Source organism: Tiliqua scincoides, chromosome 9 (genome assembly GCF_035046505.1).
Source record: "Tiliqua scincoides isolate rTilSci1 chromosome 9, rTilSci1.hap2, whole genome shotgun sequence".
NCBI lineage: Eukaryota > Metazoa > Chordata > Lepidosauria > Squamata > Scincidae > Tiliqua > Tiliqua scincoides.
The window spans coordinates 46,402,275-46,427,595 of record NC_089829.1 but is presented as its reverse complement, the minus strand read 5'-3'; the positions used below and the strand labels follow the sequence as shown (position 1 = coordinate 46,427,595).

The window sequence follows — 25,321 nt, the reverse complement described above, 5'->3', positions numbered from 1 at the left end:
TCAAGTCAGGAGGTCTCTGGAAACTGAGTTTGAGATGAAACCTGGGACTTTATGCAGGGCTAGCAGTCTATGAATCAGCAGCAGCCCCTTCCCCACCCATCTTATAACAACAACAACAACAACAACAACAACAACAGGTATTTATATACCGCCTTTCTTGGTCTTTATTCAAGACTTTATTCACGGCGGTTTACATAGGCAGGCTTTATTTAAATCCCTTATTAAATAGGGATTTTTACAATTGAAAGAAGGTTCTTTCTTTCAAGAACCACTACATTCAGGTGTTTCATTCCGATCTGGCTTCACATTCTGTCCTCCATCCTCCCACGCTCAGAGCAGATGGAATAGATCGGCTTCAGCTTGTCAGCTGCTCCAAGGTCGCACGGTGCCGGTGGCCTCGAACTGGCGACCTTGTGGATTATCTTCAGGTAGACGGAGGCTCTACCCTCTAGACCAGACCTCCTACCCTCTTACATTGCATGGAATGCATCTTACATTGCACGGAAGTCCAGAAATCTCTTCAGGATGTGAAATAACAGGCATTTTCTCTCATTTTTCTCTTCTTCATTCTATCTGAGCTAGAAAGTGAACTCAGCTTCGTGAGAAAGCAGATGTGCCAAGCCTCGGGAGGCTTAGAGATGAACTGCCACATTGCCTGGGCTTCCCACCTGGCCCCTTCTCCGGCTGTGGATTATCTTTCTCTGTAACAGAAGTCTGGCCTCCGCCGTTTGCAGAGGAAAAGAACGAGCCATTAATTTGGGTGAGCGGCAACAGCTGAGCCACAGTCCACAGAGAGGTGTGTATATTATTAGAGCACCTCCGAGGCTTAAGCAAAGCCTTCGATTCAAAGCAGGTTCCAGGCGCTCAGGGTGGACATAAAAATGTTGCTTTTGTTTGCTGCTTGGAGGCGCTCTTCAGGTTGGCTTTTGAAAAGAGAGAGGGACGGGCGACAGAGAGAGCTTTGGCAATGTCTTCAGAATGTTGAAAGAAAATCTGAGCACTTTTCAGGCAGCTTTGGAGGGAAAAAGGAGGGAACGGCAAGCACTGCCAGACTGCAGCCCAAGGAACTGCAGTACTTCCTAATGTTTGCATTCAAACATTCAAGAGCTTCAGGAGGGTTGGGGCAGAGTCTGAAACTAGAGCTGGCTCTCATGCCCAAGACAACATGGCAGATGAGTCCAGAGTCAGAGACTCTCTAGCCCAAGGGTGCTCAATAGGTGGATCGCGATCTACCGGTAGATCGCGAGGCAAAATGAGTAGATCATGGAGTGCTGACCCCCCCTTCAGGTGCCTCTGGGGGGAAACGCCGGGAGTAAGGCCCATTGTACTCAATGGGGCTTACTCCCAGGTAAGTGTGGCTAGGATTGCAGCCTCACAGCCTAATCCTAGGCATGTCTACTCAGGAGTAAGTCCTGTTATACTCAGTGGGGCTCAAGGTACACCAACATACATTGTACACATAAATGTTATGATGGCGCGAACATTGTAAAAAAAATTCTGGTAGATCTCCGGGCCTTGCTGGGTTTCAAAGTAGCTCTCGAGCCAAAAAAAGTGTGAGCACCCCTGCTCTAGCCCAACACTCTCCTCCATGTTTCCTCTTCCCGTTCCCCTCTTTCTTTGTGAATCCAAGGAGCAGGAGGAGCCCAAAACTCAAGAAGCAGCAGCAAATAGGCCCAAAAGCAAACATCAGATTATCAGAGGGCATCAATTGAAATGCTCACTGAAACCATTATGTTTTTATCTGATGCCTAGAAGCACACAGAGAGGAGAAAAACCAGATCTCCCTGGACAGTCAGGGTGCCACCACTGAGAAGGCCCCACCCAGCATGCCTACTAACTGCACCTTGGGAGCATAGAGTAAGACCTCCCTGAAGGCCGCAGGAGCACCAGGTAGGACCACCCTGAAGATGTGAGCAGACCATCCTTGAGGTATTTTGGGACCCAGCCTTGTTGGGTTTTGGAGGTCAAATACAGCCGAATGAATGGGGCCCAGAAACAGAGTGGGAACAAATAATGTTGGTGTTACATTTTGAGAAGTAGTAGGCCCTTCTGGCTGGACAACGACACTGCATATTTTCGCCAAAACCATTTGAGAAAGGTCCACTGCACCCTGCCTAACTACAAGAGCTCAGGTGCTCCCAAACAGCAGGCTCTCTTTCTGGATTCCACAATTTGTGCAGTGACTGTGAATCACAGCTGTGCTCCTACCAGAGCATGCTGCCCTTCAACACTGCCTGGTGGGTGAGATTTTAGATGAAAACCGCTTTGGAGTCTCTCCAATGCAAGATGGTGTTCTATAAATGGAAGTAATGATTAACGTGATCAAGGTGTACCCCCACTGAGAGCTGACACTGGGGAAGGAACCAGAAGAGGGCTGTTCATATACTGAAGCAGGGTCTTCACCTTGCTAAGAACTGGGACCCATCTCAAATCCACAACCTACAACTAGGACCAGGGGACATCCACTAAAATTGAGTGTTGGGAGAGTTAGAACAGACAAGAGAAAATATTTCTTTACTCAGCATGTGGTTGGTCTGTGGAACTCCTTGCCACAGGATGTGGTGACAGCATCTGGCCTGGACGCCTTTAAAAGGGGATTGGACACGTTTCTGGAGGAAAAATCCATTACGGGGTACAAGCCATGATGTGTATGCGCAACCTCCTGATTTTAGAAATGGGCTATGTCAGAATGCCAGATGCAAGGGAGGGCACCAGGATGAGGTCTCTTGTTAACTGGTGTGCTCCCTGGGGCATTTGGTGGGCCGCTGTGAGATACAGGAAGCTGGACTAGATGGGCCTATGGCCTGATCCAGTGGGGCTGTTCTTATGTTCTTAAACTACAATTCCCAGGAGGTCTTGCAGGTCTCTTTTATCTGGTCTGCTCCCTGGGGCATTTGGTGGGCCGCTGTGAGATACAGGAAGCTGGACTAGATGGGTCTGTGGCGTGATCCAGTGGGGCTGTTCTTATGTAGGACCCATCCTCAAGAGCTTAACAGGTTTGAGCAGTGGGATAGTGAGGATCACAGTTCTTCTTTTTCCCCACCCAGTCAGGTAACCTCCTGAGGTGGCCTGCCAAATGCTGCCCCCCAGTCCAAGATGTGAGAGCTCCTCTCACTCTCCAGTGTTCTAGCTCAGCCCTTTCCTCCCCATCACCTCTTCCTCCCGACCCCCTCTTCTTTTCCCAAGCTAGGGAGTGGAAGGAGAAGCAGTGGAGGCAGGAAGGTGGACAGAGATGGGTGACCCCCTCCCAATCTGCTGCTGGAGATGATACTCAGCTGGCCTCATGGATGGGCCTGCCAGCGGTACACCTGGTCACCAACAATCAGCGCAAGTGCTGCTGAATTGTCCTGCCCCCTTCTTTCCTTTCAAGCCAACCTGAAGGAGAGGAAGGGCAGAGAGTGGCATGACGGTAGCATACACTCAGCTTTGGAAGTTGGAGGGAGAGGGAGAGGAAGTGAGGTGAGGCAGAAGGAGTGCAATGGCAGGGGAGAGCAGGTCCGTTAGTAGGAAACTGAGGAAAGGACTTGATCAAGGCTCTCCATCCAAAGTCAAAGTCTCTGGTGGGATTTACCTCAGCCCCCTAGTCTTGGCTGCTGCTCAAATTTTGCAAGGCAGGTCTCAAAACAAAATGGTGGCGGCAGCACCACCCAGGGATGGGTGCACGGAGCGCATGGGTGGTGGGTGCTTGGGTGCCTCCTACGGCAGCGGCGCATTTCAAAGGACTCAGGTGGGGAGGCTCTGTCTCACCTGCCTCCCCACCCACCACACATCCCTGCCCCTTCGTGACTGTGTGTGTCTCCATCACGTCCCCCCAGGCGCCCGCCACCCACGTGCTCCGTAAAGATGGATAAATTCAGCTCTGGATCAGCCAGACACCAGTCAGCGCCATCATTTCCAGACTGGAAAGCAAGCTGCTCTTGGTCAAGAGGAACATCTGGAAGTTGTGTCCTTGGGCTGCACATTCACACATTTGTCAGTTTTTCACATCTCAAAAGTCTCCACCCACTCTATTATTCTACGGTTCTACTTGCAAGTAAAGAACAACTGCGCCACCTGGATGGAGGTCCTGGAGGTTGCTTCCTTGTCAAGCCGCCCAACAGTAGCCATGTTCTTTTCCAGGGTTTCCGCTTCAAGACATAAAAATCTTGCTAAGGTGTGATCTTGTAAATAGTTTTATTAAAACAACAAGCCCCTAAATCCCATAAGCAGCATAAAGGCATTTTTGCAAAGGGAGGGACTCTTCTCAGCAATTACAAAACGCTTTTGTGCTCTGAAGTCGAAGAAGAGGCTGGCTGCACTCCCACGATAAACAATTACTCATCATCAGTGTTCACAATATACACTCGCAGGTTGGCTTCTAGTGACTGTGGAAAGGCTGACGGAGCAGATGAGTTCTTGGACCATGTTGTGATTTATGGCATGTGCTAGAGGACCACTTCTGACATCCACTGTGGCCCAAATCTCACACCTTTCATACAATCCTTGTCATCTAAGCACCCTTGTGCCTCCTTTCTTGCTTGCAAAACTCTTCTAAGAGCCCAGTGGCCATCGGTGCAGCCGACAACACACCCCGCGTTCCTTGAAATTCAGGGAGTGGCATGTTTGTGTAATTGGTGGAATGATTCACAAACTGGAATAACTTTCGCATTGTGAGGACAGCACTAAAAACCAACAGCAAAGGCTGAAACATTCAACATGACAGAACCCGGGATCCCTTGGGGAAAGCAGACTGGATAGCAACAGGTGTGTCCTCAGAAGCAAAAGTGTAGGCTGCGTTAGCGCCATCCTACCTGATAGGTGTAGTTGCTCAAGAAGCTGCCTGACCCAAATGAAATCATGGCAAGTTGTACCTGGGTCAGGGGCTGCTTCTGAGCCAACTAGGATGTCTCTCAGTTTTCCCAACACTAAAGTAACAGCTCAGAGGCCTCTGGGGCATCTCTCTCTCTCTCTCTCTCTCTCTCTCTCTCTCTCTCTCTCATGCTGACAAGACGGAGGGACTGTCTGACTCAGAAGTGGTTCATGACCCTTTGATTTACTGGGCTGGGCCTGCTACACCCCAAGACCTGATGCTTGACGGAATGCGTCAAATACTGCCCCATTACTTGGTGATGCACCAGCTACTACCTCTCCTGCCCCTCTTCGTCCTGCTCCCTCGTTTCAGAAAGGAGGAGGGGAATGGAACAGAAGCATGGAGGAAAAGAGAGTGTTGGGCTTGAGTGTCTCCAATGCTTTCTACTCTGTCTCTAGCTTTCCACTCTATTCTCCTCTACACTTCCTCCTCCTCCTCCTCATTCCCCTTTTCCTTTCTGAATTCAGGGACTAAAAGGAGAAGCAATGGAGGCAGGCGCTTCTCACCAATCTGCATTCTCATGTGACCACAAAAGTCAATCACATGGACAGGCCAGCCTTGGGTATACTACTTCCCAGGAGACTGACTCCAGAAACCAAATACGAGCCATGACCCAGATGAGAGCCACTGCAGTGCAGTGGTTAAGAAACCAAGCTGTGAATCAGGACATCTCTGCTATGAAACTCATCTTGTGCCATGAGCTCCGCAGGTAGTGTTATGCCACTCCCTCTCAGACTCAGTCTTCCCCACCTGCAATATGGAGATAATAATACCTGACAGGGTTGTCATGAGGATTACACCTAGATAGCACATGGGAATTGCTTTGGACGCTCAGAAATGCTAAATATTATTATTATTATTGCTGTGACCTGGACACTGACTCAGAGGGAGAGGGGACAGTAGTTGGCGGAGACACTGGATCAGGGCCCTGAGCCCAAGTCCAGCAACTAGTGATCCCCCCAAGCCAAAGACCCGCAGACTAGAAATCCCCCAAGCCAGGACTTCCAGTGACTGCAGCCCCCCATTGAGGGGCCACCATCCTCGCCATCAGGCTACTTACACTCCACTACAGCCACTTGCCACCATAACAAGCAGAGTTTGAAGGAGTTTGGTGTGTGCCAAGAGCGGTAGTGTTGCTCCATACCAAGTTACTCAATGCAACAGATCTCGGAACTTGTAGCTGATGGTATGGGGTGGACTTGCCAGCATCTCCTGATTCCCTGGGAAAGTGGACTGGTAGCATCTCCTAGCTCGAACTACCCTACAGATCCTCTTCCTTACTATTGGTCCAAGAATGGCACAGAGAATTATGTCCCATTATGTGCCTGTCTCATAGCACACCTGGGTCAAGCCCTGCAGTGCTGCCTGACTCCACATCTACCCTATGTTTGGAGGCTGTTTGCTATTCAGGGGATCCTGCTGTAGGATAGTGAGAGGTTGAAGACCGACTGCTCCCATGCTGGATTCCATGATGAACATACCTGGGCAGGGCGAGATGGATGTGCAGCAATTGCTTCACCTGAGTCCGCTCCTTCACCTGGTTAGACTCTTGTAAGGTCAGGCCGTGTCTCTCATCTTGCTCCTCCTGAGTCACCCAGGTGGTTGGTGGTGTTCACAAAGGTGTGGCTGCCCTTCTGCCATTTCCATGGTAACCAGGGTGCAGTGAACTAGCCTTAAGTCAAACAAACAGGCTTTGTGAAAACCAAAAGCAGGGAGTGCAAGCCAATTCTCTCCACCCCCACCCCGCGCAGAGTGCCAAACTTTCATTAAAGAGCCTAATGATATTTGACGGAAGAAGCTGCCTTCCACTCCCTCCCTCTCTGGCACCAAAGACACCGGCTGGTTTGGATGTCTCTGGAACGCAGGGCAGCGATGACAGGCAGCAAAGGAACTGCTGCTCACCTGCAGCAATCACTACTGCCAAATGCAGGGTGCTCAGTTTTCATTTTTTTTAAGGGACTCCCTACAAATTTGTGAAGGATTAGCCTGCGTTAGGTGCTCTGAGGCCTGATGGCTAATTTGGAGCACTCGCTTCAGAGGCAGCGGCTCCCATCTGTTCAGGAGAACCAGCTGGCAAAAGCCATTGCTTCAATGCCATGCTTCTCAATGAGGGCCAGCACATCCACAGGACTGACTGGCAGTGGCCACTGCTTCAGGGAACAAACGGGTGGGGGGTGCCCACCTCTATCTACCCACTTGTTTCCACTGTACCTCCTCCTCCTCCTCGTACTGGAAAAAGTGAAGAGGGCAGGGGAGAAGAGCAGGCATGGAGGGCAGGAGCGTGATGGGCTCTGAGTGGTGGGCTAGAAGAGCCCACCATCTTCTGCTCACTCACCTCTGCTGCTCCTCCTCTTCCTCCCACTCTCTGGATTGAAAAGGAAGAGGGGCATGAAGCAGAACAGGAAGCATCTCCAATGCTCTCTAGCCGACCACTCTATTCTTCTCCACACTTCTTTGTCTTCCTGTCCCAGTTCAGGAAGTGAGAGAGGCAGAGGCGGGCACATCTCCAGGTGGAGGAGAGGCTGCATTTGGCACTCAGCTGCCTCCAGCTCCAGAAGGTCTTAGGCCAGCTGTTCTTTTTATTTCTGATGCCTTTTTGCACACTCTTTCCACACTAGACCATTATGGAACACACACACAGAGGCACACTCCCCACAGGACTGTTCTTTGCAAAGCTGGACAGGGATAGTCTTTATCTTTAATGTACAATTTTTTTTACACAAAATTGACATCTCAGTTGTCAAGGCAGCATGAGGTACATATAAACACATCAAGCTGCCTTATTTTGACTTAGGCAATTGATTCCTGAAGTATTGTGGCTATTCCAACAGGCAGCAAGCCCCACCATTTATGGATGTATTTTGCCAGTCCATTTAATGGGACACCTTCCTGGCTTTAGAGCTGGGAGAGAGGGACAAAAACTTCTTTTTCTCAAAAAAAAAAGTTAGTTTTTCTTTTCAAAACTAATTTTATAAGCCCAGTAACCCATTTTGTCCCTAGTCTTGCGTTTTGAAGATGCCCCGATAAAATTTTGTTCTGGTGAGGTGCTAGAGTTGTGGATCTTCAGGGTTCAGTTCCATCCCCAGGATTATGAGAAGTAGAAGAAATCTCTTTACGGAACAGATGCATCTGTGTAGGGTCAAGTCCAGTTTGCGGGGCCCTTGATGGTGGTGGGGGCAGTAGCTCCTCTCAGTGGGATATAGTGATTGCTCAGAGCAGGGGTGCCCAAACCCTGGCCCGGGGGCCACTTGCGGCCCTTGGGGGCTCCCAATCAGGCCCGCAGGGAGCCCCCAGTCTCCAATGAGCCTCTGGCCCTCCAGAGACTTGCTGGAGCCCGTGCTAGCCCAACGCAACTGCTTTCAGCATGAGGACGACTGTTTGACCTTCCACCTGAGCTGTGGGTTGAGGGCTCCCTCTGCTACTTGCTGTTTCACATCTGCGATGCAGCAGTGGCAGCAAAGGAAAGGTTGGCCTTGCTCTGTGCAAGGCTTTTTATAGGCCTTGAACTATTGCAAGACCTTCATTCATTCATATAGGTTCCATCTCTAATATATTCATTTGGGTAAATTTATTCAAATTTGAAATGTAAATTAATTCTTTTCTTCCCGGCCCCCGACACAGTGTCAGAGGGATGATGTGGCCCTCCTGCCAAAATGGTTGGACGCCCCTGGCTCAGAGCAATAGCTCCTCTCAGCTCCCCTTTCTCCTTCTAGTGGAAGGATGACAGGTGCAGGCAGAAGAAGAAGGACAGACTCCTGCACCTTCTTCCTGCTAGCAGAAGAAGAAAGACAGACAAGTCATTACTATAGCCAGTGGTTGTCACACTTTTAGCACTGGGACTCACTTTTTAGAATGAGAATCTGCCAGGCCCCACCGGAAGTGATGTACTAACCAGTAGTGACATCATCAAGCAGGAAAATTTTTAACAATCCTAGGCTGCAATCCTTCTCACACTTACCCAGAAGTAAGTCCCATTGCCTATTATTGTTAAAAGCATATACACAGCAGCCTGTTAAGATATGTAACATTTCCCCAAATGTAGTCACGTACCATGGTAGAATCAAGCCTAATATATTAAAAATAAAACATTGAAATTAAAAAATAAAACACCTGAAATTGGCTCGTGACCCACCTAGTGGGTCCCGACCCACAGTTTGAGAAACACGGCTTATAGACAGTTCCCCTTGAAACACAGCTACGGAACCTGGAAGAATTTTTCAGCAGTTTTCAGCTGCCATGCTCCAGACCCCTGGAGCACATCTGCACATTTGGAATAGTCACTGTCAGCAGCTGAACATCTCTGCAACTGGCCCAAAGTAAAACAGAACCAGAGGCAGATCTCACATTCGGTAAGGTGAAACCACTGCCCCAGGGAGTACATTTATTTATTTACATATTTTACTCCTTGGTTTATTACTTACTGGTCTCACATAGACTCAAGATGGTAGAGACCCATAAAAAGCAACACTAGAATCAGTAAAAAAAAAACAAAACCATTTAGACATAGTAAAACCTTCCAGAAAGCACAGCACCATTTTAAAAACATCACACAACACCAAAACCCTTCCAGAGGTGGAAACTCTCCTCAACATGGCTGCCAGGTTAACGATTTGTGATCCCTGCAGCACAACCCTGTGCATGTCTGCTCAAAAGTAAGTCCCATTATGTTCAGTGGGCTTACTTCCGGGAAAGTGTCTACTACAGGATTGTAGCCTTAAGGGTTTTCTGAATTTGGCATTCATACAGTGCAATTCCATGCAAGTCCACTGTGTTCAAATGGGGCTTACTCCCAGGAAAGTGTTGCTGGACTGAAGGCTTTTCCCCTCCTGCACTCCCCATGCTTTCTCTCCCTGTCCGTTAGGCCAACTGAGGTGGTCTTCACAAGTGGCAGACTGGCAGGGTGTGCCCACTTCCATCTGCTCACCCATCTTCTTCCTTCCACCCCAGGAATGAAGGGGGGAACAGAGGAATTCATGCCAATTTGCCACTGGATGGGACAGCCTCATTTGGCCTCACAGACAGACTGGCCAGTGGTATTCATTCATTTATTCATTCACATTTTTATACTGCCCTTCCTCCAAGGTTCCTCCCCTCCTTTTGTCCTCACAGCAAGGTGGTCCAAAGTGAGAGAGAGAGAGAGAGAGAGAGAGAGAGAGAGAGAGAGAGAGACTGGACTAAGGTAACCCAGGAAGCTTTATGGCTGAGCAAGGATCAGGATCTTGAACCTGGATCTTCCACATTTATGTCCAAGTCCTGAACCACTACAGCATCCTGACTTTGGGTGTGATGTAGGACAATTGTGTTTTTCCAATATGTCTTCACTATCTCACAGGACAATGCTCTCATTGCTTTTAAATTTAAAGAGTACAGAAAGTGGTAACAGCTGTCACCTCTTGTGACTGACGAGCATGGACAGTGATTCTTGAGATGGGGCTGGCATAAAATAGTCATGGTTATATTTCCATCCCTCAAAGCAAATCAGAACAGCCTGCCCAGATCAGTGGCCCACCAGAGTCGGTGCCAGGCTCATGGCTGGGCTCCAGGCTCTGTCTTTCCCTATCCTCCACTAGCTTCATTCTCCACCTTCCCAGTCTGCCTGCCTCACCTTGTTTTCCCAGAACCCTGACTTGGCTCACCTCACCCCAGTTTGCCCAACTCCCATCTCAGAGGCACCTGCAGTTTAGCTAGGGGCCAGGGCCCATCTTCACTGGGTGGGAGCATTTCCTTCCCCTCCCACCCTTTCCACAGGTAGCCCCCTTGCCTCTCAACAGTGTACTGGTCCCATTGGCCTGTGGAGAAGAGAGTGCTAATAAATGGGCAATTTCTTCTGTGTTGGGGATCAAGAAGTGCAGTCCCCCAAGGATCTGTATGGGGACTCATTTTCTTTAACTTGTTCAGAAATTATCAGGCGTTGGGGTTCACAGCCCAAGTTTGCAACTGACACCAGACTACTTAGAGTGACACAAACCAAAGCAGATTATCATAACATCGGAGAGACTTGCGCAGGAAAATGTCCCTGTCCATTGCACCACATGTTACTTGGCAGAAATAACTAAGGGTGGGTTCCATTGGCTTTTTTTGGCTCTGGCACCCAAATGGCTTGGATGGAGCAGCCAATCAGCCCTGGTTTTTTATATTACTTGACAAATAAGGGTGTGCCCTCCAAAGTAAAGCTATGTGTGAAAAGAGGTGGGTGTGGTGCTGGCAGTTGAAAGCATCTGGAAGGGCTATGCCAGGGCATGCACTTCTATCAGCACAGGGCTGGCAGACCAGAGGAGGCACAGGGCGTTGAGCACCTGTTGTATCATACACCTATGTTTTTATCAATATTGACTCTGCAGTTCCAATAGCCATCCAGCAATAAGCTTTTACAAATGCCCAAAGTGAACATTCTTGCAGGGTAGAAGTATCAGCCCTAACCCTGTTCATGCAACATGTGCATGGCTTTGAATGCACGGAGGGAGGGGAATACTGGAATTGTAAGAACATAAGAACAGCCCCACCGGATCAGGCCATAGGCCCATCTAGTCCAGCTTCCTGTATCTCACAGCGGCCCACCAAATGCCCCAGGGAGCACACCAGATAACAAGAGACCTGCAAGGCTTCCTGGGAATTGTAGTTTAAGAACATAAGAACAGCCCCACTGGATCAGGCCATAGGCCCATCTAGTCCAGCTTCCTGGATCTCACAGCGGCCCACCAAATGCCCCAGGGAGCACACCAGATAACAAGAGACCTGCAAGGCATTCTGGGAATTGTAGTTTAAGAACATAAGAACAGCCCCACTGGATCAGGCCATAGGCCCATCTAGTCCAGCTTCCTGTATCTCACAGCGGCCCACCAAATGCCCCAGGGAGCACACCAGAGCACACCATTGTGCCTGCTGGTGCCACTTCTGGCCACCACACTTTCATGCAAGGATCTCCATAGAGCAGCCATTTTCGACCACTGTGCCGTGGCACACTGGTGTGCCACAAGTGGTCCACAGGTGTGCTACAGGAATTTGGGAGAATGTCATTTATTAGTAGGGCCAATGAGGGTTGTGAGTTGGCAACATGGTGTGCCTTGTCAATTGTCAAAAACCTGATGGTGTGCCTTGACAATTTTAGTGCCTTGTCAGTGTGCCATGAGATGAAAAAGGTTGAAAATCACTGCCATAGGGACTAACTGTTGTACTTGCATTGGTGTTCTCTCTTCATGATTGGGACCCCTGGCATTTGCACATTCATGCAATCATACATGTACAGATGTATGCACATAATTCCATCATGATGTATGTGTATGATTTCCTTCTGCCATTATTTATATCCTGAACCAAATATAAATCCGGAAATTTATATCATATGTTCTGGAACCACTATTCAGAGCGCGATACCATAGTCTTCCAAGACTGAAGGATGCCAACTGCCTATTTATATCCATGCATAGGATAACTAAAGTTGAAAAATAAATGGATAAATGTGGCTTCCTTTCTCAAGGAAATGTGACTCACTTTCTCCAGATACTGATCTTCAGTTGGGGGTAAACAGTGAGGTGAACAAGCTTGCCAATTACACCAAGCTATTGAGGGTGGTTAAAATCAGAGCAGGTTGGAGCCCCAAAAGGATCTCTCCAGACTGAGTGAACAGCCCAAGGGCAAATACTGTTCAATGTCAATAGTGGAAGGTGATGCACATTGGGGAAAACTCCCAACTTCACATATGCACTTATAGGGACTGAGCTCTTGGTGACCAATCAGAAAAGAGATCTTGGGATCATGGTGGAGAAGAACCCCATGAGAAAGCGTCAACACCAAGGGCAGCAAAAGGGAAGAAAGCAAATTCTATGCACTTGAATGGAGTGATGTTTCTGCCACAAATGAAGAACTTAGCTGAACCACAAAACAGTGCCAGCACGTGCATCTAGAAGTGCAAAATATCTTTTTCAGCCTGGCCAGGGTTAGGTTCCAACAAAGAAGCAATTTGCAGCAGAGCCTCTCCAGGGGAACCATTTAATGAGAAAACAAATCCACAGCTCCAGTGGAACCTCTGGCTTAATGCCTCCGTTCTCATTCCCAGCTGAGATGAAGCCTTGCTGTTCCATCCTAGGCATGTTTACGTGGAAATCAGTGGCACATACTCCGAAGTCAACATGCTCATATTTCCAGCCTATACTGTATGCGTGCAAATCTGTTTGCTTCAATCCCTTGTTCCCCTGCTCTGTCTTCCTCTCCCCTCCTTTGCTAGTTCCCTTCCCCACCGTCCAAATGTATATTCTTCTTCAGGACACAGACCTGCCTTTGCCTACAGAGTGGTGGGAGGAGGAGCAGGTGGGCAGCACAAGTGCTCCCTGGGAAGTTTCCGCCTAAGGCAGCCACACCAGCTGGCCTGATGGACGGATGTGCCTCACTGAATTCCAGCAAGACTAGGGCTGCCACGCTGTGCACACGTACCTGGGAATAAGCCCCACTGGATACAGTGGGGCTCATTTCTGAGTAAACATGCATAGGGTTGCACCTCTTATGGTTGTTGTTGCTTGTAACTTGCTGTTCCAGATATTGATTACAAGCTAATCAATGAAATAATTATTTTGAAAAGCTAGAAAATGGGTAGAAGATTCTTGTAGTCAGTCTCTCTCATGGACACGCATGCACGCACGCACACGCACGCACACACACAGAATGTAACATATTTTAACTTCTCACATCTAGTGAGACACTAGATGACACTAGATGTGAGAGCTCTCATGTGTGGATGGGATGGCCAGGAGAAAGTGGCAATGGAGTCCCCGTCACATAAGAACATAAGAACAGCCCCACTGGATCAGGCCACAGGCCCATCTAGTCCAGCTTCCTGTATCTCACAGCGGCCCACCAAATGCCCCAGGGAGCACACCAGACAACAAGAAGACATGCAAGGCCTCCTGGGAATTGTAGTTAAGAACATAAGAACAGCCCCACTGGATCAGGCCATAGTCCCATCTAGTCCAGCTTCCTGTATCTCACAGCGGCCCACCAAATGCCCCAGGGAGCACACCTGATAACAGGAGACCTGGATCTTGGTGCCCTCCCTTGCATCTGGCATTCTGACATAACCCAAAATGTCACAAAGGGGTTCACAACCAAAAAGAAGATGGGAAGAACAGGGAGAACAGCCAACAGGGAAGGGGGTGGAGCCCACTATGGACCCAGTCCTATCCAATTTTCCAGTGCTGGTGCAGTTGTGCCAGTGGGGTGTGCGCTGCATCCTGTGGTGGAGGGGCAGTCACTGGGGCCTCCTCAAGCTATGGGAACATGTGTTCCCTTACCGCAGAGCTGCATTGTGGCTACAATGGAGCTGGAAAGTTGGATAGGATTGGGTCCTGTGCTGGCAGAATAGGGACAGGGGTTACTCTGGCTAAATATAAGAGAACCTCCACTTGAAAAGATGTCTCTTTGCTTACATCCAGGTTTGGACCCCAAGTGGTGAAGATGCGTGTAGAGTCAGTGAGATCTAGATTCAAATCTCAGCTTGGCCATGAAGCTCCCTGGGTGACCCTGTGACAGTCACACCTTCGTATATTCAAAAGTTTCATTGTCTTGCAAAGGAAATGTAGAGTGAGTTGCAGTATTAAACTGGTGCAATAGTTTTTAACATAGCTTTATTAGTACCTTCATTTATTCTTTCCTGCAGCCTGTCTTAACCATGAACTGTTGTCCTGGTGCAGAGCCTGAAAAGAAGGAACACTCTATAAATTGGACCAGCAGAATCCAAGCGAAAGGTGAATCACAATAACTAATTTGACAAGATCTTGGTTACAAATTAACTCCATGAGCCCTGAGTGCCAGAAGGCTCAAACCCCGTGTTTGCTGCAGGACGGAGATCCCATTTTGGAACTTTGCGAGCATGCCACCTTCTATCTTGGAATGCTCAGCATGGAAATGTTGGTATAGAGCAGGGGTGACCACTTGCGGCCCTCGAGGCCTCTCAATGTGACCCTCAGGGAGCCCCTAGTCTCCAATGAGCCTCTGGCCCTCCGGAGATTTGTTGGAGCCCACACTGGCCCGATACAACTGTTGTCAGCATGAGGGCAACTGTTTGACCTCTGGCGTGCTGTAGGATGAGGACTTCCCCCAATGCTTGTTGTTTCACGTCTGTGATGCAGTAGCGGCAGCAAAGGAAAGGCCAGCCCTGCTTTGTGCAAGGCCTTTTATAGGCCTGGAGCTATTGCAAGACCTTCATTCATTCATATAAGTTCATCTTTAATATATTCATTTATGTAAACTTATGTAAATTTATTCAAATTTTAAATGTAAATTAGTTTTTTTCCCCCGGCCCCCAACACAGTGTCAGAGAGATGATGTGGCCCTCCTGCCAAAAACTTTGGACACCCCTGGTATAGAGTGTAACTTGGAAGCTAGGGGAGGGTGGGATGGAACACCCTGTATTCCAAGTAATTTTGACAGGAGGAGGGGCTGTTCCCCTCCAATACTTTTGGGATGGGGGGCATTTTGAAATGATAAGAATTATATCAATAAATAACTCTTCAGTTAAAAACGCATACATTTTATTATATATTATTAAATTTGTTCCCAGTGCTCCTCCAAGGAATTCAGGGTGGTGTACTTCTCCCCCTCCATTTAAATCTTCACAACAGCCCTGCAAGGTAGGCTAGGCTGAGAGATGATGACTGGTCCCAGGTAATACAGAGAACTGCATGGCTGACAGGGTCCTTGAATTTATGTCCCTCTGGGCCCAAAACATGCTACATCACACAGAAAAGGGACAACTATTAAACATTAAGTTTAACAGTGTTCACAGAGACTGCGCTTCCTGTTGTCCAGTGCAAAGCACATTTTCCTCTTCTTTGGAGGGCTTGGTAATGAGGCACCTGCTGAAGGAGTTCAGCAAGCCCACCTGGCACCATTCCATAAGAGGAGTGGCAACACCTGTGTCAAAGTCACTCCGAATCAGGCCACCCTTCCAGCCTCTGACTTGCTGAAGCAAAGGCATTCCCCAGGCAGAATCAGGTAGGTCCATTTTCCTGAGGCCTGCAGAAAGCATGCGTCCAGGCATCTTTCCTACTTTAAGTAACTTTAATCCTCTCTGCAGAATTTCTGGGTCAAACCCTCGTTGCGTTTGCAAGTTCCCGGATTTGTCTCAAGGGGGGTGGGGAGTGTTCCCCTTGTTTTCTGACTTTGCTCCCAGTCATGTCTGAACTGCTTTCAGAGACCATGATACTTATTTTTTTATGAAACGTCTCTTACAAAACAGCCACAGGAGTACACAATATCAGAGTAACACAAGCGCAGAAGCAGGCACACCAGCACAAGTAGCAGGAACAAAGGATCAGCAAAAAGAATTGGGCTGCAACCTCAAACGCACTTGCTAGGGAGGAAGGCCCATTGAGCATAAGTGGACTCATCACTAAGTAAATATGCATAGGATTGCTCTGCCAGAACTTCGTCCAAGGCCCCATGGAAGTTTTTCATGGCTGACTTTGAAGGGGCCAGGTAGGCCTCACGAGATGTTTCTGGAGAAATTCCAGGGTCAGAGTCAACTTTTGGGGGGGCCCTGAGGCAGAATCCCTGTGGGGTTCCCCCTCTACATGCACACAGACTTAGAAAGTAGGCAGGAGACGGCAAAAAGTCTTCTTTCAGGCCACTGCTACAGTTGCTGTGACACCCCCCCATAAGTGTTCACCTGGCATACCAGGCAATGGGGGGGGGCAGCAACAAAGAATCCTCCTTTTTCCTGTGTGTCATTTCAAAATTCCTGGATGCCCCAGTCCCTGATGTCTGGGTGGGGCATCCACAAATGTTAAAATAAGACAGAGGAAGGAGAACAGTTTGCTACACCTGCCACATCATCCCTCATTGATCCATAAGTTTAAGGGGATGCTTCGCAGGCGATGGGGGGTGGCAGTAGGCACACCCTACTAGTTTCTGGGGTGTGGCAGGGTCCACCCTTGGCATGTCTCTAACCAGGCCCCATCTGTGATGCTGTCCCTACAAACTCCTAAAAGAGCATTTCATATGTTGTTAGATTTTCCAAGAGCCTCTTAAATCACAGCAAGTCTCCACTATATCTTTTTCTCACTATGGCTAGGCAGAGGCTGAAAGCAAGGGCCAAAGGTCAAGCACTTTCCCACAACGTTTGCCCCATTGATTGCAATAAAACTCAGAGGTAAACTGCACCTGAATCTGGAGGTTCCCTTTTGTGATCATGGTTAAGAGTAATGTGCATCAATAACACCTTGCTCTTCATTTGTTTTATCCCATTTTGAAGCCATCTCTATATATTTATAACATTTTTATCTAAGGTTGTCAGGTTGAATGCATCCCTAAACTGGAAATTCAGGAGACACAGGGTGGTGATGTTATAAGGCAGGGCTTGGTGATGTCACACAGTTGCACATTCAGCTCTGCAGCAAAAACTAGGAGAACTGGAGGCAGAGGGAAAATCCTGTTTTGTTGTTTTTTAGAACAAATTTTCAAAATATTGAAATATTTTTCAGATTGACGACCAAAATTCTTTGTAGATAATTTTTTTCAAAATAATATTGTTACAGCCACTCCATTTCTGCCTCCTCTCCTTCCAGGACAATGGGAAGAGGTGGAACAATGCACATTCCACATTTTGAAGGGCAGGGAGGTGACACTTCAAAACCTGAGTCTGGGCTGAAAACCTGAAATCCAGCAGCTCACCTAGACAGCTTCAAATAGCCCTCCTATCTGGCAACCCTATTTGTAGTTTTTTCTTCCATCATGGAGCTCCAGGCAGCACATGTAGCTGCACACGATACCAGGGGCATCACTGTGTAGAAGGCAGTAGTAGGCAACCTTCAGTCTCGAAAGACTATGGTATCGCGCTCTGAAAGGTGGTTCTGGAACAGCGTCTAGTGTGGCTGAAAAGGCTGATTCAGGAGTGACAATCCCTTCCACACTGGGAGCAAGTGCAGTCTGTCCCTGGTCTGTCTCCCTGGCTATGGGCCTTCCTTCTTTACCTCTTAGCCTCAGACTGTTGGCCAAGTGTCTCTTCAAACTGGGAAAGGCCATGCTGCACAGCCTGCCTCCAAGCGGGCCGCTCAGAGGCCAGGGTTTCCCACCTGTTGAGGTTCACTCCTAAGGCCTTCAGATCCCTCTTGCAGATGTCCTTGTACCGCAGCTGTGGTCTACCTGTAGGGCGCTTTCCTTGCACGAGTTCTCCGTAGAGGAGATCCTTTGGGATCTGGCCATCATCCATTCTCACAACAATACCAGGGGCATCACATAATAAAAAGAGGTGGACATAATGGGTCACCATGATTGCCAACCATTTTTTCTTCCAGGGCTCCTGCGTCTTTATCAGTTGCATGACTGACAAAGGTTCCCTATCACTTCATATTCAGGAAAAGATTCACCAACTACATTTCTTCTTACTGCAGTTTTAAAAACATAGGAACCCTACCAAGAAAAAAAAAAAAGCAACCTTATAACTACTCCTGGAATGAATAAGAAACAGGCATTTTATTTTTGCCACCAGGGTTTTGATTTCAGGTGGGAAGCCCTTCTATGTCTGTGGTCAAACCTAGACCAGTGGTTCCCAAACATTTTAGCACCAGGCTCCACTTTTAAAAATGACACTCTATCGGGACCCACTTAACTTTAAGAGGCATTTAAAAAATTCACTTTTCCAGCTGCTCAAGCCTCTAAGTTTTATCCTTTTTACTATGGTGAGGGGGGTGGGTCACTTTCTGAAGCATTTATTGAGCTCCATGTTTGTTGGAGCTGGACCATTCTGGTGGTATTGCATTCCCATTCAAAGTGGACTGAGGGATGTTCACCTACTTGCATGTATACACACACATGCTGCTTTGTTCCCCTTTCCATAGGGCTCAATTCATTTTCCTTGTCAGCTGTCAGCTTCACAATTCACCAGAAATCAGGTTGTGACCCACTGGTGGGTCCCAAGCCACAGTTTGGGAACCACTGAACTAGACCATATGCAGAATACACCACTGAGCAGCCCCTAGCAGCTTTCCATACAACTATAATTAGCAGGATTGCCAACTTTTGAGCTTTGTAGCTATTCCTTAGATAGCAGTTTGCTCTGCAGCAACAAGCAGGTCATCAGGTCATGCTTTGCCTGCAGAAAGGACCCAGGTTCAACTGTGGGTAGCATCTCCTGTGAGGGCCAGTAGTCCCCAGAGATCCATTGCCAGTCAATGCTTACCTAGATGAACCAAGAGCCTGACTCAGCGGACAGCCACTTCCTGTTCGCAAACTTCTCCTACTGATTTTAGCATAGCATTTCTGTGCTGTAGGAATGAAGCAGGATAAGCCATTTTTGTACTGACCTGCTAACATGATCAACTGAGCAGCTAGAGATATGAGTTTTAAGGTGACCAAATAAAGTATTTATAGTTGTGAAGGGAGGGGAATTTCAGCAGGTGCAGCATATCAGGTAGGAGTAAGAATAGCTACATCTGCTGAAGTTCCCTCTTACAAAGCTCCTGCCGATTAATGCATGCATTTTTTTTTGCTTATTTATTTATCATAGGTTGTTTGTGGACTTATCCAGATGAAAAGAGATTAATAAATGCACAAAATAATGAATAATGACGTTTATGTAGACGTATCATGGTGTATGTGATATACAACAGTCTTTGGCCTGCATATTTTCAAGCCTGTGCAGTGATTTCCACTGAAGTCAATATGTCTTGGGGCATCTGGGGGGGGGGGGGTCAGCTTACAGCTGTTTTGGTATTACCAAATGGATTTTACATTCTGTATAGTGAGTGATTGTGCAGGGGCAAATGTCAATGACTGCAACCCTATACATTTGTACAGTTGAAGATAATAGCGTTTCCGTACATAAGCACTTCACATACATTGTCTTGGTGTTGTCCTTATTACAACCCTGTAAGGGAAGTATTATCCCTGTATTGCAGGTGGGGAAGAGAGAGTGTCTTGTGCAGGCCACTTAGCAAGTTCCTATTCAGAAGGCAAGGAAAGTTCTGATTCACAGCTCAGTCCCTTAGCCTGCTGCACTAACCATGTTAGTTGTTACTCTGAAGTCTCACTGTTCAATGAGGCTGGCTCCCTGGCACAGCATGCAGCCTTACTTGGGAGTAAGTGTAGTTCAGCAGGGCTGAATTCTAGCTACAGCTGCAATCCTATGTGCCTTAACTGAAAACATTAATTAATGGCTTACTTCCGAGCAAAACTTCACACCTATTGGGGAGGAAGATGCATCCAATGCAGTGGGACGTGCTTCCAAGTAAATCATTATTTCACAAATCTGGTAGGCCACCTTTTTCCCACAGGACCTAAGACAGGTTACAAACACATATAGAGTATCAAAGGAGGCAACACTAATCAAAACAATCGATACAACATAGGATTATTCACATAGAATATCCAGCTGCAGACAAGCATAGGGTTGCCACTTGTGGCCTGATGCTGTGTGCATTCACTCAGAAGCAACAGGATTGATTTAATTCTGCATAGGGCTGAACTGTGCGGGTAGCTATAACTTCCAGAGGGGAAGCCAGCAGTGCTTGTTTTCTGCAGCCAGAAAGGCAAAGTACCTTGTGGCACCTTAAAGGACTAGCCCAGTGATGGTGAACTTTTTGGGTTCAGTGTGTCAGAAATTTGGAAAATGCCTCACTTAACTCTGCTGCTGTGTCATTTATTTAAAAGATATAGTCCAGTCCTGTGTGTTGCCATGCATGATATAAAGGAAAGTCAAATAATTCCAAAAATGAAATACAAGTAAAACAAACTCAGCTGTTAGGTGTTGGCAAATGCTGGTGTGTCACCCAAAATGCTGTGGTGTGTTACCTTTGACATACGTGTCATAGGTTTGCCATCACTGGAATAGCCCACTGATTTCAGCAGAAGCTTTTTCAGAATGTATTAAGAATGAATTTTCAAAACAGGGCAGATGGCAAATCACAAAGAGAGCCCTCCTGAAGGGTCGCCTTTTTGAGCTCCAGCAGCCCAAACCCCAACCCCACAAATGTTGTGACACCCCAAAGACTTACCATTTATTTCAGCGTAATCCTTTGGGGCCTACAGACAGCACACAAAAGCTGATGCTGAAATTAAGGGGTAAGTCTGCAAGGTGTCACCAGACTCTTTGTGTTCTGATCTGGAGTGTGTGAGGGGCAGCTTTAAACAATGAAAGGATTCCAAAGAAGGGGATTTGCATCCAGGTGGCAAAAATGAGCAGGTAACCTGGGAGAGGAGAACTGCTTTGCAGAGGGCTTCAGCCTGTTAAGTCTGACAACTGCCTGTAGCCTGGGAGGCCCGCCTGGCTTGAGAAGAAATGCTGCAACTGTAACATTCCTGATAAAGGAAGTTCCTGATAAAGGACTCCTGGAAGGGAAGGGAAGGAGAAGGAAAGAAACACCCTGAAAGCAGGTTAAGGCACTTCCTGCAGTAGAGTTAAAACTGGGGAAGAGAAGGAGGAGTTGATCTCCTCTCCCCCCTGATCTCTCTCTCTCTCTCTCTCTCTCCCTCCCTGGCTCACCAACCCTAAGCCCCCAATCAGGTAGGCTCCAGCAGGCGTTGATCTTGCTCCAGGTCCCTCCTACACCTTTTGCAAGGGCCCAATGGCTTTTGCCCGTTGGGAGGCTGACTAGGGTCACATGGTCTCACTCATGGGCAGGTAACTTGGGAAAGGAGAAGAGGAGGAAAGAGAGAGAGGAGTGTGTGGATTTATCCTTCCTCCAAAGCAAGGCTGAGTTCCTGCCATGATGTCAGAGGGAGAGATACCTGCAGCTTGTTAATTGCATCTCCCAATCAGAGGCAGGGCGAGATCACCCAGAGCAGGTACAAGCTGCGAAACTTCCTCTCCTTAGCTGGAATCTGAGGTCTCAGCTCCCTTCTTCCCCTCCCCCTTCTGGGTCTTCCCATATTGTCCTTTTTATTTGTCTCCACCTTGATCACCTGGAGGAAAGGGGGTGAACTTCTTATTTGTGGGGTTTTTGTGTGCGGATCCCTCTCTCTTTCCTCCTTCTGCCTTATTTTTTGTTCTCTCTCTCTCTTTTTGTTTTTATCTGTTGCTTCTGATTGTAGCTGCTTCTCCCTGTGGTCATGACGGCTTCTTCGCACAGTGACTCTGTGGTTGTCTTGTTTGGGGCGACAGCTGGCGCATATGGGGCTAAGCTGGGTTCCGATGAGAGGGAACTAATTCTCTTGGTGTGGCAAGTTGTGGACCTACACAGCAAGAAGGTATGGCTATCCAGACACTTGGTAGACTCTTGGGTGACCTGCACAAAACAAATGCCATTCTCTCCCTGCTTACTTCCGAGCAAATCCGCCTTCACCCTGTCCCAGCTCCATGGGACTGATTGCCCAGTAAACATGCACACGATTGTGCTGAAAGATCCTCCTTGTCCCCAGAGGATTGTCCTTCCCCCAGGGAAACCTTGGGGAAGCAGGGAGAGAAGTGAAGAAGTCTGCCCAGGCTCAGAGGAAGAGACTTGCTTATTTCTGAAATCTTGAAACTGGCGCAGGGAGGGGATGAAAAGAAGATCCCAAAAACATGACTTCCACCCACTCATCCCCATTCCAACTCCCATCCCGAAGGCTTCCAATGGCTTTTGCTTCTTCTAGAAGTCGAGACTTTTCCTAATTTGGGATGTTTGGTGGGTTTTTTGTTTCATTTTAAAAATCAGGCCTGCATGCTGCTTCTGGGACCTCTGGCTTTATTGGGGAATTGAGTCCTGGGGAGGACGGGAGCAGCTTCTCTCTGTGATAAGAGCAGCTCATTCAAGTCTAAATTTAACCTTTTTCTGCGAAGGGAACTCTTGTATTTAAAAACAATCACAACGGAGCACGTCTATGGTTGAAAGCATGCCTGATCCATAAATGTGCCACCTGATTTTTGTCTTCCCATGGAAGTGTCTCATTCTGATGTGTTAAACCAAAGCTTGTCATCAGGATTGTATAAGAATTGTGTGACCAAGTCCCTTTACGTTGAGGGGCAGCTCCTCCCCTGGAGAAGAGGCTCTGCCAAACAAAAAAGATCTTGTGAAATCAATCAATGCATCCTTTAAACAAGCAACAGGCTGCATTCTCTAAATTGTAGCAGTGGGAATCCTCCTGTGTTTCAAGGTTCTTTTAAAAAACCAACATACTCTTCTAGTTTCTGACTTTATTTTCCTCCCCCCCCCCCACATCCCTTCCCACTCTGTTAAATATTTTCAGGTAGGGACACTGCACAAATGTTTGGTGAAGGCCGACAACTTGGAGCTGAGCGACCAATGTCGAGAGGTGACAGGCTTAACCCCTGAGGGACTGAGCAAGGCTGAACCGCTGGATCGGGTTCTCCAACAGGTAAGGGCAGCTAAGGGTTAATGCAGAGAGCAGAATTCCAAGTGATGCAACAAGACAAACAGGCTTGCTTTTGACTTTCGCTTTGAAATCATGGTGGCAGTGGCGGGGTGGGGTGGGGTGAGGACCTGTTCCTCCCAGCGGCGATACAGCAAGCGAGGAAGGCTTATCCTGCAGAATGGCCATTTGGGGTGGTCCCTGAATGAAGTCACTGAGGTTTAGTCACAACAGACAGTGGTACTTAGAGCTAGTGTCATATGAGTAACCAGGGGTGTGAACTGTGAGCCAAGGAGTCTGATTCAAATGGTGTTTTTTTTTCTGTAAAAGGCAGAACCATTAATACAGTGTGTATAAAACAAATATAGTGTTATACATATTTTACATATTTAACACAGAAATTTAGTAAGTGTCAACAGTCAAAGAAACAATTCTTGGGTTAAATATCTGTAGACATTAACTAACCAACACTAAATTATCCACAGTAACACACTCAGATCCGCCATACCAGGAAAAATAACTGCTAGGGAGCGCTGAAGAACATGACAGAGCCCTGTAGCAAATTCTGGAGATGCAGGGCATCTGATTTCAGAAGATTGGGTGGGAAGGAGGGGCCTCTGCGTGCCACATGTGAGTTGCATTGTGTTGGGCAGTGGTGTGCCTTCAGCATTGCCACTTTCTGATTTATGGCCATTGCACGGTGGCTTCTGTGTTTAAAATGTCTTCACCTCTGCCTTGAATTCACCAAATAACGATATGCTTTGAACTGATGTGCTTTGAACTCTCAAATCCACTATACATGTGTAATCTTCATTGCCCTTCTGTGTGGTCTTGTTTGGCCAATTCATCTGACAGTGCACTCAGTCCAGCAAGGAACATGCATATGTTGGGGCAACCTGAAAGTTCGTAGGTGGTTGAAAACCTTCTAAGGTGATATTTGCGTGACGCAAAGCTCTCCAGCGTTGTGGTCAACCTGGGATGGGTCTTGGCTGAAGTTAAGAAGCATGTTTAGTAGCTCTGTCATCTTCTAAAATGGTGGTGAATATTTGTGCTGTTTGTTTAGCCCTCTTTTTAGGGGAGAGCTTAGCAGTTGGTGGTGTGACAGTTTGCAGTTTTCTCAATTCCCTGTCTACCATACCATAAAAGATGGAAGAGGATGTTCAGTCTCTCTTCCCAAGGCTGGCCTAAGACCTCCCCTCCCAGTGCCTGAGCCAAAACAGTGCAGGAAAGGAGAGAGGTGGGCTAGATGGTCTCAAGCTTACTTTCTCCTCCACACTTCTGCTCCATTTCCTTCTTTGTGTTTTGAATTCAGGGAGGAGGAGGAGGAGTTGCAGAGATAGGCAGGCAGTGGGCACTCTTCCCAGAACGATCTTCTACCTGAAGCAGCTGGCTCAGTAAGCCTTGGGGATAGTCTGAACCTGTCTCTTTCTCACATGATAAAAAGCCACTGTCCAGAGCCTTTTAAATATGGCCCCTGACAGTTTTCAGACAAAGTGAACACAGAACATTGTCTTTTGAATATGCTAAAAAAGGATGTTAGTCAGTGGGCAGGTACTTGTTAAAAGGACGGTATGTGCACATGACTCGGCTAGCAGGCTGAGCTGGTTTGCCTTAGAGCAGTAGGATGAGGGGAAAGTAGCTGGTAACTTGAGGTAAAAGAGAACCCAATGTGTGGAGTGTCCCATGAGAGTCTCTTGCCACAGACGCTTCAGGAAGGAGGAGTATTTGAAAGGAGGAGGTGGTGATGATGATGATGATGCACAAGTGTGCCATGTTTCCGACAGAGTGTTGGATTGGGGATAGAGAGGTTTGAGTTCAGATGTCAAGCACAGTGGGTGACTTTCAGCCTGGCTTGAAAGCAGTAAGTGTGTGTGTGTGGGGGGGGAGAGATTACTGTGTGTGAAGCTCTGCGCTCCTTGGAGGAAAGGTGGCATAACTATTTGACTGTGCACCAGTGCACTCAATATCAAGAGTGAAGTGGCACCTCGTTTCTCCCGCTAAATTTACCGATCTATTTTGACCTTATTCTTGTCGCAGCCCCGCAAGGGAGGTTAGGCAGGGAGTGATCTGCGCAAAGTTCTTCTGGATGTGCTCTGTGGGATTTCGACTTGGAAACCTCCACATCTGAAAACCAGGGCTTGAGTCCTGAAGCTGCTGAGTGTGAATGAGCTGGAGGATGAGGCTCCTCACCCAGGA

General features: G+C 47.8%; 1 protein-coding gene across 3 annotated transcripts in view; it reads left to right on the top strand.

The window, feature by feature from the left end:
* The first annotated feature begins 21,883 nt into the window (after nt 1-21,883).
* ESRP2 (epithelial splicing regulatory protein 2) overlaps nt 21,884-25,321 on the top strand; it is a 60,412-nt gene continuing 56,974 nt past the window's right edge. For 2 of the 3 annotated variants that reach the window (XM_066637492.1, XM_066637491.1), the window contains exons 1-2: nt 21,884-22,024; nt 23,003-23,131. In XM_066637492.1, coding sequence (XP_066493589.1) covers nt 21,887-22,024; nt 23,003-23,131 — 267 coding nt within the window. In that variant the 5' untranslated portion in view covers nt 21,884-21,886. The remainder of the gene's footprint in view (nt 22,025-23,002; nt 23,132-25,321) is intronic. The other variant, XM_066637490.1, reaches the window with a different exon arrangement.